This window comes from Arachis stenosperma, chromosome 4, assembly GCF_014773155.1.
Source record: "Arachis stenosperma cultivar V10309 chromosome 4, arast.V10309.gnm1.PFL2, whole genome shotgun sequence".
Lineage (NCBI taxonomy): Eukaryota > Viridiplantae > Streptophyta > Magnoliopsida > Fabales > Fabaceae > Arachis > Arachis stenosperma.
This window is the reverse complement of record NC_080380.1, coordinates 22,045,505-22,059,247: the sequence shown is the minus strand read 5'-3', so window position 1 is coordinate 22,059,247 and position 13,743 is coordinate 22,045,505. Positions and strand designations below refer to the sequence as shown.

Genomic DNA, 13,743 nt, shown 5'->3' with positions numbered 1-13,743 from the left:
TGCGATGGGAGGGAGAGGAAAGGGGGATGCGATGGGAAGGGAAAGCGAAGGGGGGAGTGTGCATTGAGGGGCTGCAATGAGGAGGGAGAGGAAAGGGGGCTGCGATGAGAAGGGAGAGGGAGAGGGTTGCATTGGGTAGGGGGAGGACTGCGATGGGGAGGGAGATGGAGGAGGAGTCTGCGTTGGGGAGGGAGGGATTAGGGTGTGCGGAGTAGTTTGTCAGGTCATCGAAATACGATGGCCATGTCAGCATTGTGTTTGTCAGAGATTTGTTCCGACGAGTTCGGAGACATGTTTGTCAAATTTAAAATCTTTTAGGGATCATTTTATCAATAACAAAAGTCAGATAATATTTTGTCAATATCAGAATCTTTTAGATACCAATTTAATATTTACTTCTCTTTTAAATATTAATTTTGACCTTTCTTAAATAAATAGACACTACTTTTTAGCACCATAATATTCACTATACAATTATACATTTATTGCCTCACATTCAAACTCATAAGACATTGCTCACCCACCACGCAGCACTATGTCTCTGACGTTTACCTTATTTTCTTCTTGACTTTTATCATCTAATAACATTTAGTCTCATAAGTTTTGCTAATCTCCAGAAATTTTGTATGGATTAATTGTTAAAATAGTTTTTGAAAAATTAAGTATGCGTCAATTTGGTCATCAAAAAAAAATATTTTAAATTGTTGATTCATGAAAGATATAATATTGTGAACAAAAAAATAAAACAAAACAAAAATAAAAAAACGCTTAATTTATAATTATTTATAATATTGTCATTAATAATTATAAAGATCAATACTATTTCATTTTTGGTAACTCTCATCGACCTATTAATAATTTCTATTATTCATGTTTTTTTATTTTAAAATTTTTTTCACTTCTTTCCAACCAAATATTTTAAATGACAACGAAAAATCTAATCGATTCAATCAATCTAAATTGAGGAATACATAATTTTTTAGACTTATTTTAACTATTAATCCAAATTCATACTAGCACAAATCTAAAAAATTTTAACAGTAAAAACAAAAATAGATATAACATAATAATTTTTATAATAAAAATATTATATATACATAGAATTTAGTTATCAAATTATCCATTAACTATTATGTATTTATAGGAAGAGATCTAGATGAGAAGGACGGGAGACATTTTCCCTCCCCCACTAGAAGTTTGAAAACAAATTAATAAGTACATATAAATCAATTTGTTCTCATTATTATATTATCTTTTTCCCATTGAAATTTATATTAAAGAAACTACTTTACATTATTAAATTTAACATGAAATAATATTCATCTTATTATAAGTATTAAAACCAAAAATAAATAAATAAATTCAACATTAATAAATATTGATAACATATTTTTTAAAACTAACTAAGTAATTAATTATTAAGCTGAAACTTAATTTTCAAATTATTAGTTTTTTTTTTCAAATTTGATTAAGATACGATAGAATGTTATCTATATATCTATTAATTAATATTCTTTAAATTGATAATATACTAAAATTAAATTTAAAAATATATAAAATATAATATTTAATTATTTTAAAATAAAGAGAAGAAACTATTTCAATAATTTTTTATTATTTTAAATTAATATACTGTTAGTTTTTATATAGATCTAGTTTTTTTTGGGTACTTATATATATGATTTTAGTTTTAAAATATAAATATATCAATATTTAGCAAAATTTATTTTTGTTTCCATAACTAAAAATTTTTGGATTCCTCACTATGTATTTGTGTATAAATATATGTATTGTTTAACTCATTTTTAATGTGTATTTTATATTTCAATATATATTCTTCATAAATGGTTAATTTTTATGTACATATGACATGATTATTGTTATAATTATATTTTGTTATTGTAAAACATAATTAATCTTCAAAATATCTAATTCACAAATTAAAACACTAAAATAGTAATTTAAATAATAACATATAATTTAGAATTCTATTTTTTAGGTTTCATATTTTAAAATAATTGAGTAATCATTTTTTATAAATACAATCAAAATGTATTTCTTTATTTATATCACTAAACAATTATTTAAAAATTCACTTTTCATACAACTAAAAGCCAACTCTCACTGGTATTTATAATTGAAAAAGTTCTTTCAATCAAACGAAATTGACTGACATGATTGTAATGGTGTCCGGTACGATGTTATGCTGGAAGAAGACTAAAATTTATAGGACAAAAAAGTCTCTAGTGGCAACAAATGACGTCGTTTCTCAAATTTTAAATTTTTATTAAAAATCCTTCCGAAAGACAGATATTACCATAAATTGCCCTAACTCCTTCACAAAAATCTGAGTTTTCTTTCCTCCAAAACGTAACTAAAGCATCGTTGAGGAAGGTGGAGTAGGAGAAACAAAGATGATTTGCTGAAATAGTTCAGTTATCAAGCAAGGTAAGCAAATTTCTAACTTTTTTTATTTCTTCGCATTAGGTTCCATATAGTGTAGGATGTGATGAATGGAAATGCCATGAACCATGGTTGCTTTGAGTTTGAGTTTTGTTGAGAAAAGTTATTGTATCTTCAATTTAAAAGTTTTTAGAATTTTAAAACTTTTTATTTGATTTTGTTTTTGTGAAAAAATTTTAGATGGCTGAAAAATTTGTGATTCATATCTTCCACTTTGACCACCAGCTTTGAATTCTTTAATACGTATCTATCCATCTCTCTTATTTTGGGTAATAAAACTAAAATATTTATTTTTCTAATATATTATACACACACTCATAATTTTGTCTGTAATGATATTACAGAATTATAAGTGTTTTTAAATAAATTATATGTCTATATTTAATTATTATTCTAAAATAAAAAATTTTATTAATATCTAATATTCTTGTAATGAATGTTAAAAATTTTATCGAATACGAAAAAGAAAAAGATATATAATGTTATCAATAACATCAACTATTTTATACTAAATTAGTAATAATCTTGTAGTATGTTGTAAAATACTCACAGGACCAAAGGAACGCACAAAAAAAACCATAGAGACAAAATCCCAAGTGAACCTAATAAAACCAGGGCAAAAAACTCTTGTGGCCTAAGGAGTCATTTATAATCAAATGACAGACGTCTAAGGATGGGTGATGGAGTCAACTACCATAGTTCGAGGTTATCCAGCACCCTATCAGGGTTTTAGCAGGTTAGGTCACCAAGTGTTGTTCGACGATTGACCAAGTTGTTCCACCATCGTCGACCAATGGTAAATCAGTTGTCTATGTTGGCCGAGGCCAATTAGTAGTAGGTCGACATAGGCTAACCGTAGGGCAATAGGTCAGGTAGTTTGCCAGTGTGTTGATAGGTCGAAGTAGGTCAATAAGCGATAGGTCAAAGAGCAGCCAATCAATTGGGGGTAGGTAGTCAATCGGTAGGATATTAGTTGAATAAGTCAATGGGTGGTCATTGGTCCACATGCATGGTCGGTAGGTAGGCAAACGGTAATTAATTCAATATTAGAAGAATGGTGGCAGATCAATCAAAGTTTTTCTACAAGTCTGTTGGTAAAATTCTGTCGATAGGTGGTCATTCGCCGCTATTGTTATATTTTTCTACAAGACTATTGTTTTCATTTTATTTTCATATCCTTTTTCAAAATTCTTTTTAAAATATTTCTTTTTATATTAATATATAAACGAAAAATTATTTATTTTATTTGAAAATATAAAATAAGAAAAAATATATTGAGTGAGTGGTAGAAGGAGATAGAGAACCAAAAAAGAAAAAAGAAAGAATTCTTTAATTTTGGAGAAAAATATTTCATTTTAATTACAATGAGAAAATATTATTTGATATATTTTGGTTTTCAAATTAGTAATTATTAATAATTAATAATAATACATAGAGTAAATAACCATTTTCGATGACGAAAGATTTGAATGCTGATAAAACTCACTACGAAAAAACTAAATAAAGTTATACCCACGAAAGACGAGTTTCGTCTGACAAAAATACCCAATCATTACTTAGAGTTTATTCAGTTAAAATTTTTCTAAAATATCCAAATCACCATATTATCATCTTCCTCGCAACGCTTTTTCTCTTTGCCATCCTAAAGAGAAAAAAGATAAAACACAGACATGTAATTCCAGATGCAACTACACAGACATGTAATTCCAGATGCAACTTTTTAAGAATTTTCAAATTCAATCTTTTATTTTTAACAATACTTAGTAACAAATTTTTTTCAAGATTAATAACATCAAGGATATCAAGGATTTGGATAATCATTTTTCTTTTCTTAGAAAAAACAAAAATATGATTTTAGAGAGGGATAAATATAAGCAACTCCAATATTGCACTTAGAGAAATGGTAGGTACAGCCTCAACCACTAGCCACCGTTGCCCAGCCCTCACATTTGCATTCTTCCTCTCCCTTCTCTCCTTCACCTTCCTCTTCGTTGTTGCCACCTTCGCCCTCCACCACAGCTCCCACACCTCCATGGTAGAATTAAGATTAAAGTGAAAAAAGAAACATTAATTTTTTTTGTGACAAAATGACATTATAAAACACAACAATGATTCAAAAAAAGAAAAATAAAATTCAAAAATCTAAATAAGATACTAACAAAAAAACAACCATTAATTAAAAGGAAAAAAAATGAAATTATGAGAAACTAGAAAATCATATGATTGCAAGTTCTTTCCTGACTTGAAGAGAAGTAAGGTTAAGGAAGCAGTTATTAGGATTAAGAGGATTGTCAACATGTCCAAAAATAGTGAAGGTTTTGATGTAGTTTGCCTTCAGCAGTCTTATGTTCTGCATGTGTTTGGGTCGGGCTTTGAGGGATTCTCTTGTGATGGTGATAAAAGAAAAGAAGAAGGAGAAAAAAAGGACACTGTGCAAAGAAGGAGAGAGCATGGTGGAAGGTTTGGGTCTTTGGAAGAGACCAAAGGACATGAAGGGTGAATTGTTCATAGGTTGGAAGAAGAACTTTTTGATTTCTTAGCAAAGAGTTTGGTAAGAATAGTGAAAAAAGTTGAAGAGTTGGGAGGAAAGAGATAATAAAAGAGGTAATTTGGGTATTTTAAAATTTTTTTAACGGAGTAAACTCTAAATGTAATAATTGGGTATTTTTATCAAACAAAATCTATTTTTATGGATATAACTTTATTTTCATTTTTTGTGGTTAATTTTATCATCTTTTAAATCTTTTATTGTTGAAAATAATTATTTATTCTAATACATAGAAAGATATAGTGGGTGAAAGGAAGAAGAGAGATACGGAAGAGGAGATGGGGTAGGTGAGAATTTAATTTTGGAGGTAAGAATTTATTTTAGTTATAATGAATGTATTGTGATACATTTGATTGTAAAATTAGTGTTGAGTCAAGATTTGATTTGGTACTTTATGACGGCAAATATAATTAACTATTTTCTATTATAACTAACCATTATGATGAACAATGTAGGAATCAATCAAGGATAACTAAACAAAGAAGCTCAAATTACGCAATATAAATATATTAATGAGAATATCATTAAAGATGATATCAAGCCATATTTAAAAAGATTCTACACAATCAAGATAGCAAGTAGTGCTCTCCAAAATCATATCACATTCACAAGGAGCTGCTGCATTCGACGAATGAACAAAGAAGAAAAATTTTCCTCTTCAATGTCAATGGAATCAACTCATAAATGGTGCAACGACTAGTTGATGAATTAGGAATGATTTCAAAATTAAAGAAAGTAATCAAGTTCTATAAAAGAAGATTTCATCCAAGGAAGAGGCAACCATTTTCGTTCATATTGCAGGTCACACAAACAGCTTTTTATTTTCTTGTTAATTGAGTGTATTCTTATCCCTTTTTTTTTGTCTAGATTCAAGCTTACTTTGAAAGATACAAAAGACAAAGAGAATAATACATATAAAAATAATTTTAACAGTTGTTTTAGTGTTTAATTTTGAAAGTGTGCTAGGTTAGAATACACTTTGTTCTCCTTAACTAGGTTTAGTTAGTACCTAGGTGATTTACTAAACTTGGAATAACTTAGGTGGTTTACAAAAGTGTGACTCTCTTGAAATTGGTGTTTGTAATCAATATTGATTATAGTGAAAATTCTACCATTCTTGTGGTGAAAATTGAATGTAGGACATATTGTATTCAGTGGCCGAACTAGGATATATCGTGGTCTCACTCTTCTTTTTCTTTCGCTGTCATTTCAATTCTGCTCTGCTATGATGATACAAAATTAAAAATAATGTCTTAAAACCAAAATTCTGCATAACTTATTTATTCAAGTCCAAAAAGTAGTTCCTTAATTCAATCTCCTCTTCTCGATTCACTTGGGAACGTTCGATTAGTAATATATATTTTGATTTCAAATATATTTCAATTTCAACATTTAATTCTAATTTTAATTATAATTAAATAATGTCATGTATACTTTGGCTGGTAAATAAATAATTAGTCATTAGCAATAATATATAAGAGAGATAGAGTGAGTGAAGAAAAAAAAAGTTAAAACACAAAAAAAGAGAGAGGGAAGGAGAGAATTTCTAAGTTTTGGAGGGAAACAAATTTATTTCAATTGCAATGGGAGAGTGGTATGTGACACATTTTGGTTCTAAAATTAGTAATATATAATAAGTATATTTCAATCTCAATTTTAATATTTTAAATAATTAAAAAATGTCATGTTGTACACTTGGGTTGTCAAATTAATAATTAGACATTAGTAATAATCAAGGATATCAAAACGGGTCGAATCCGCCAAAAAGGATGAATCGGGCTAGAATTTGAAATCACCAAATAAAAAATCCATCAAACTGCAGATTTTGGCAGAACCAAGGCGGGGCAGGCTGTCCGGCCAAAAGTTATTTTATTTTATTTATTAAACAAAAGAGTAATTAGTGTTACAAAAATTAACAATTATATAATTTTTAAATATACATTTTTTTATTTTTTTTTAGTTATTAACTTTATTTTTTTATTTTACACTTTCATATATATGCTCAAATAATGTGACTTATTTTTAAAAATAAAAATAATTTTATTGACGGATATTATTTTGAGTAATTCTACTGAAGTTAAAATTTTAGAAAAAAATAGTGAAAAATTGTATTGTAATTTGACTGTTTTTTATTTGTATTTAATTTTTTAATTATTATTTTTTAGTAATTTTAATTAATTTATTAACTGTTTTAAAAAGAGTTAAGCAGGCTAACCCGTCAGTCCGTTAACCCGTTATAAAGTGAGACAGGCTAGCACTTTGAGCCTGCTTTGCTTGGCGCGGCGCGGCAGGACCTGACCCGTTTTTGGGGTGGGCCTTGGAGGGATGAGGTAGGCTACCCACTAGGGGTGGTAGACAGAGAAGCCTGTCCCGCCTAGTGAGGCGGTCCTAAAATTTTTTCCCACCCCGGCTAACGGTAATTTAGCGGGTTGACGGGTCAAGTCCGCCAAATCTCTCTTTCTATTTTTTACAAACCATTAAATATTAAATAATATATATAATTTCACAACTATTTCAATAAATTTATAATTTCTAAAGACATAAAAAAATTATAATTTCTAAATTCACAAACATTAAATTCTTTATAATTATAAATATGTAATAAATATAATCATAAACCAAGTCTTTTGAAACAAAATAATAAAATTAACGTTATCCAAAGTAAAACAAACATGGTCCAAAACATATAATTAAACATCTTCAACTTTATAATCAATCAAACATAAAACATAATCCAAAATATTACTTAGGATATCTTTAATAATCATCTATTTATCTTTATCTTCTTGTAGATCAATAACATCATTAGAACTAACTACTGAAAAATAACCTTTTTCTCTTGCAATATCTTTCTCATTTAAATCTTACTCTAAATACATGATAATACATGATAATGAACAAAATCATTTAAGTAGGTATGTTATAAATATTATTATACCATAATCAGCATATCCACATATCCAATTTTGAGAGCAAATCATAACTTTAACATTATCTGGTAATAAACGACTTCTATACTTGTTTAAAACATGAGAACCAATGCTAAATGCAGATTCTAAAGCCACAGACCTACAGTGGTAATAGGAATGCTCAACAAATCTTGTGCCATTAGTGATAGTATTGAAAAGTGATTATGGTTGTCTTTCCACTATTGCAAAACATCTATGATTACATCTATTAGAGTATAATTAGGATTAATTAGCATCAATTATAATTATTTAGCATATTTGTATATTTATTATAGGATATTATGCTTTTATTACTTTAATTCTTCTAGCATCTATATATAGTCTTGTATATTGTATCATTCTTTAACTTACTGAGTAATAGGCAACCCTTTCTTCAGATTACTCTCTTGTTTCTAACATAATATCAGAGTCATGGTATTCTTCTTGAAGATGGTAGGTTATTTTTCTTCCGGTGAAATTATCGTATTTTTCACACTTTTTCTCTATGCCATTTTTCCTTGTCTTTTGTCACTGTTATGATGCTTTTCACCTCATCGATTAGCCTATCCTCTCCATCATGTATCTTTTCGAGTCTAATGAATCAAACACCACTGACATTCGTTGTTTACCTATTCACATGGAGAAATCATGTATTTTTTGTCACCTTCCGACAGTTCGTCATTCTTTGATATTTTACCATCTCTTCGTAGTTTGCCATCTTTTCGGTAGTTTTCAGGTAGTTCACCATCTTTTTGACAGTTCGTTATGGTTTCGGAAGTTTTTCAGCAGTTTGCCACTCTTGTGGCAGCTTAGTCTGCGTTTTCCTTGCGGTAATTTTTTCTGCACTTTTCTTGTGACAGTTTCGTCTACACTTTTCTTGCAGCAGTTCTGTCTTCGCTTCCTTGTGAAAGTTCCGTTTATGTTTCCTTGAGGCAGTTCTGTCTACGCTTTCTTGTGGCAGTTCCGTCTGTGCTCCCTTTCAGCAGTTCCACATGCACTTTCTTCCGGCAATTCCGTCTATTCTTCTTTCCGATAGTTCCATTTGTGCTTTCTTCTGGCAGTTTGTGTAGTTTGTTTCCCTTTGTTTCCTTGTTTTAAATAAGTCATGGTATTAAGATCATAGGTTTTTTTCCATGGAAATTAGTTCATAGCCCATTTGTTTTTTTTTTCCCTTCCGGCAGTGTTTTAGCCCTTGATTTTCAATCCCTTCTTAATGCCTTGGTTCGTCACCACCATTATTATCGTCTTCGTCTCTTCATCACGAGTTCAACGAGTCTAAAATCATCGCCAGTAACCACCAGATGCGGCCTCATGCGCCGCCTGAAGCTCACTATTTGCTTTAGGTTCTTCCTCCCTCCAAACGCCTCCAACACCATTGGATCCACACCCAGGATCAACGGCCCCAAAACGTCCCACATGTTACGCAACGGCACGCCAGATAAACCCGTTTTCAACCCGTGTCCCACCCGGCCCAACCCGACCCGACTCCTAACTTTTGTGCCACATCCTCACCGTGTCAGCGTTCACATGTTTTCTTCCTTCAATCTGGTGTCGCCATGTGTCCTCTTCTGCTAACGTGGCTACTGACACGACTGCTAACGTGGTTGCTAACGTGGCAGATAGTGGGACCCTTTCTAAGGTTTTTTGTTGAGCTCTTTCTGATTCTGTCCTTTGTTATCTCAATTTTTGCCCTGATTTTGCAATTTTTTTCTCTCTTTCGTCTTTGTCTCTACTATTATGGAAAAATCGAATGTTTTTTACCCTACACACAAGAAGAAAAAATTTTGCTAAAACTATCATCGTTTTGGTCACCTATTCCCAGACTTTTCCTCTATTGAATGTCGAAAATACAAGCAAAAAGGACACATTGACACCAATTGCCCAATATTGTTTTGCCATTATTGCAAGCTCTCGGGACATCTGATACTACGTGTCCTACTCGCCTATCACGTCCTGATCAAATCAAGTATCATGACCCACCCAACTTCTCCAAGAATGTGCCTGCTTCTTCTGCTACTATTGCTGCTACTGAATCTACCAGCTCTGCATCTCTCAACCCGTCTCCTGTCTCTCTATCTGATATTGCGTCTCTCCTTAAGTATCTTCTCTTCTTTTCTGGTAATACTTCTATTGTTTTTTCTACTCCTTCAGGCAATTCTAAATATTATTTTGATTCCGGTTACTTTCATTACATATCTCCTTTGTGACATCTTTTCTTGTCTTTGTCTACCACTACAAATGTAACTTTAACACTACTGATAGTTCCCTCTTGTATATGACACATAAGGATTTTATTTCAGAGTCAAATCTTAATCTCCCGAATAGTTATTTTATTCCAAAATTAAACTTTAATCTTATTTCTATTGGCCAACTTGTTGATATCAGTTTTGATGTCAATTTTTCCATTTTAGGTTGTCGTGTGCAGGATCATCGGACGGGATAAATCATCGGGGCTGGATGTTTGGTCGAAAGGTTATTTGAGCTGGAGAATCTTCATATTCTTCCTACCTCAAATCTCTATGCAATTTCTTCTCCATCTACCATTCACTTGTGGCATCACCATCTTTCCTACAGCTCCTTAGGAAAATTGTGTTCTCTTGTATTTAAAGGTGTTTTAGGTCAGGTTAATAATGAGTCTTTCTTGTCAAACTTCAAAACAACCAACTTTATCTTTTCAAAATAATTCATCTCTTACCTGCTCTCCTTTTGATCTCATCCACTCTAATGTTTGGGGCTCCGCTCGCACCGCTTCTATAGAAGGGGCTCGATACTTTGTAGTTTTCATTGATGATTCTTCACGCTTTACTTGGGTTTATTTGATAACTAATCGCCATGTACTACCTTAGATTTATATTAACTTATCCATTATGATTAAAACTCAGTTTTTCAAGGTCATTAAAGTTTTTCGATGCGATAATGCTATGGGTTACCATGAATCCAAAATTTTAAATTTTCTTATTGAACATGGTACTTTGTCTAAGTTTTCTTGTTCTAGTACATCTCAACAAAATGGAGGAGCTCAATGCAAGCACTGTCACATTCTTGACTCTGTTTGTGCAATGCTTATTTCTTCTTCGTGTCCTGAGCATACTCAGGGTGAAGCTGTTCTCATTGCTATACATGTTATCATTAGACTTCCTTCTTCCATCCTTAGTAACATTACTCCCTTTGAGCATCTTTATCATACCTTTCTATATTACAATTCTCTTTGAGTCTTTAGTTGTGTTTGCTTTGCTCTTCTTCAGCCACATGAACATAGTAAACTTGAACCTCGGGCTCACAAGTGGTGTTTCCTTGGTTACGGTACTGAACACAAAGGTTATCGTTGTTGGAATCCTCTCTCTAGATGTATTTGTATATCTCGTCATGTTGTATTCTGGGAGCATCACATGTTTTTTAGGTTCTCCTTATTTGAGTCCATTCTTCCTACTCAGTCACTATTTTTTACTAATCCCAATGTTGATATTTTCCTAGTGATGATTTTACAAGTTCTATCTCAATTCAATCTCTCGAGCCTCCTACTCTTTCGCCTTCTCCATCTCCCGATGATTCTAGACCGGACGATGCTTCTGCTCTTGCTGTCATGCTTCCTCCCTCCAATCGTTCTTCTAGGGTACAAAATCTACCTCATCATCCTCTTGATTATTATTATTTTTCTACTATTTTTCATCACGATAAACTTAGGTCATTTCAAGAAATTTCCACAAATCCAAATTGGCACCAAGCAATGCAAAAAAAAAAATCCAGGCACTTAAAAAAGCACACACTTGGAACTTGGTTGATCCTTCTTCTGATCACGAAGTTGTTGATAGTAGATGAGTATACAAGATCAAGATTCACTCTGATGGTTTAATTGACTGTTATAAAGCACAATTGGTTGCTCAAGGATGTATGCAAGAGTATGGTATTGATTATGAAGAGACTTTTGCACGTGTTTCTCGTATCACATCTATTTGCGCTCTCCTTGCGATTAATGAGGTCAGAAAATGGTCTTTCAGTCAGATGGATGTGAAAAATGCATTTCTTAATGGAGATTTGAAAAATAAAGTCTATATGAAACCATCCTCGGATATCCTTGTCCTTTTAGCAAAGTCTGTCTCCGTCATAAGGCACTTTGTGGTCTTAAACAAGATACTCGTGAATGGTTTGACAAGTTCAGCACCACGATATGCAATCTCAGTTTCACTTACAACACTCATGAGAATGCTCTCTTTATTCGTAAAAGTGAATGTGGGATTGTTCCTTCTACTTTTGTATGTTGATGACGTGATCATTACTAGAGACGATATTGATGGTATCTCTGATCTTAAAGCATCCCTTCACCATGCTTTTGATATGAAAGATCTTAGTTCTCTCAGTTATTTTCTTGGCCTTGAAGTCATTTTCTCAGATGACGGCATCTATCTCTCTCAAGCTAAGTATGCTTCTGATTTTCTTGCTCGATTCGGTGTTACAAATAGTCGCACTGAGTCTACTCCTCTTGAGCCTAATGTTCGGTAATAATCCTAGTCTTTATCAACAATTAGTTGGAGGTCTTGTCTAATTGACTGTCACACGACTAGACATCGTCTATCCAGTTCATGTTCTTAGTCAGTTCTTGTCAGCTCCTCGTACTACTCACTATGCTCCAGTTCTTCGCTACATCAAAGGTACTCTGTTTTATGGTCTTCACTTTGTTCCCACTCATCTTTAACCCTTCAGGCGTACTCAGATGCTTATTGGGCTAATGATCCTACTGATCTTCGTTCTACTACTAGTTATTTTTTGTTTCTTGATGACTCTCTTATTTTCTGACGAGCCAAAAAACAAACGTTCACTACTCAATCAAGTACTAAAGCTGAATATCGTGCTCTCGCTGATACCACTACTGAGGTTGTCTCGATTCGTTAGCTTTTCAAAGACTTAGGTGCCCTTTAGTCGTCCCCAACTGATGTTTATTATGACAACCGCAGTGCTATTCAGATTGGTCATAATGATATTTTTTATGAACGCACCAAACACATTGAGATTGATTGTCATTTTGTTCGAAAATATCTCCTTATTGATGTTATTCGTTTCGTAACTATTGGGACTTTGGATCAAACTACTGATATCTTCACGAATGTTCATCATCCTACTCGTTTTTGGACTCTAGTGTCCAAACTCAAGATGGTATCTTTAACTCCCACTTGAGTTTGAGGAGGAATGTTAGAGTATAATTAGGATTAATTAATATCAATTATAATTATTTAGCATATCTGTATATTTATTATAGGATATTACACTTTTATCACTTTTATTCTTCTAACATTTAAATATAGTCTTGTATATTGTATCATTCTTTAACTTATTGAAGAATACACAACCCTTTCTTCAAATTACTCTCTTGTTTCTAACAGCATCATTGCAAAATAATGTCGCCTCACTCAAATAAAATCAAGTTGGTTCTTTTCACTTTTTACTTCAGCTTCTTAATTACGAAATATCAAATCCTTTGAAATACAAACAATATATAAATAAAAAATACATATAACCAACAAATAAAAATACATGTAACCAATTAGAGTAAATATAAGAAAAAATACTTACACCAACAATTTTAATAAGCTGATTTCCTATTGCAGAAGATGTCGCTTGAGAAATCATACTTGGAGTTTGAGAAGCACTTTCTACAATTGTAGAGGAATTGTGGGTATAAACCTCATAGAGCTTGTATAACTTACTCTTCACATGCTCCATCTTGTCTTTAGCACTAATAGGATCAATCTCATTATAGCAATGAGCTAAAGTGTTGTGTTTAAATTT

The 13,743-nt window shown here is 31.8% G+C and overlaps 1 protein-coding gene across 1 annotated transcript; it reads left to right on the top strand.

The window, feature by feature from the left end:
• Positions 1-237: 237 nt before the first annotated feature.
• LOC130974764 (uncharacterized) lies at positions 238-12,459 on the top strand. Its single transcript, XM_057899620.1, has 6 exons — positions 238-293; positions 8,820-9,019; positions 9,868-10,057; positions 11,205-11,330; positions 11,434-11,561; positions 11,828-12,459. Exons 1-6 carry the CDS (start codon positions 238-240, stop codon positions 12,457-12,459), a joined length of 1,332 nt encoding a protein of 443 aa, XP_057755603.1.
• Positions 12,460-13,743: the final 1,284 nt, after the last annotated feature.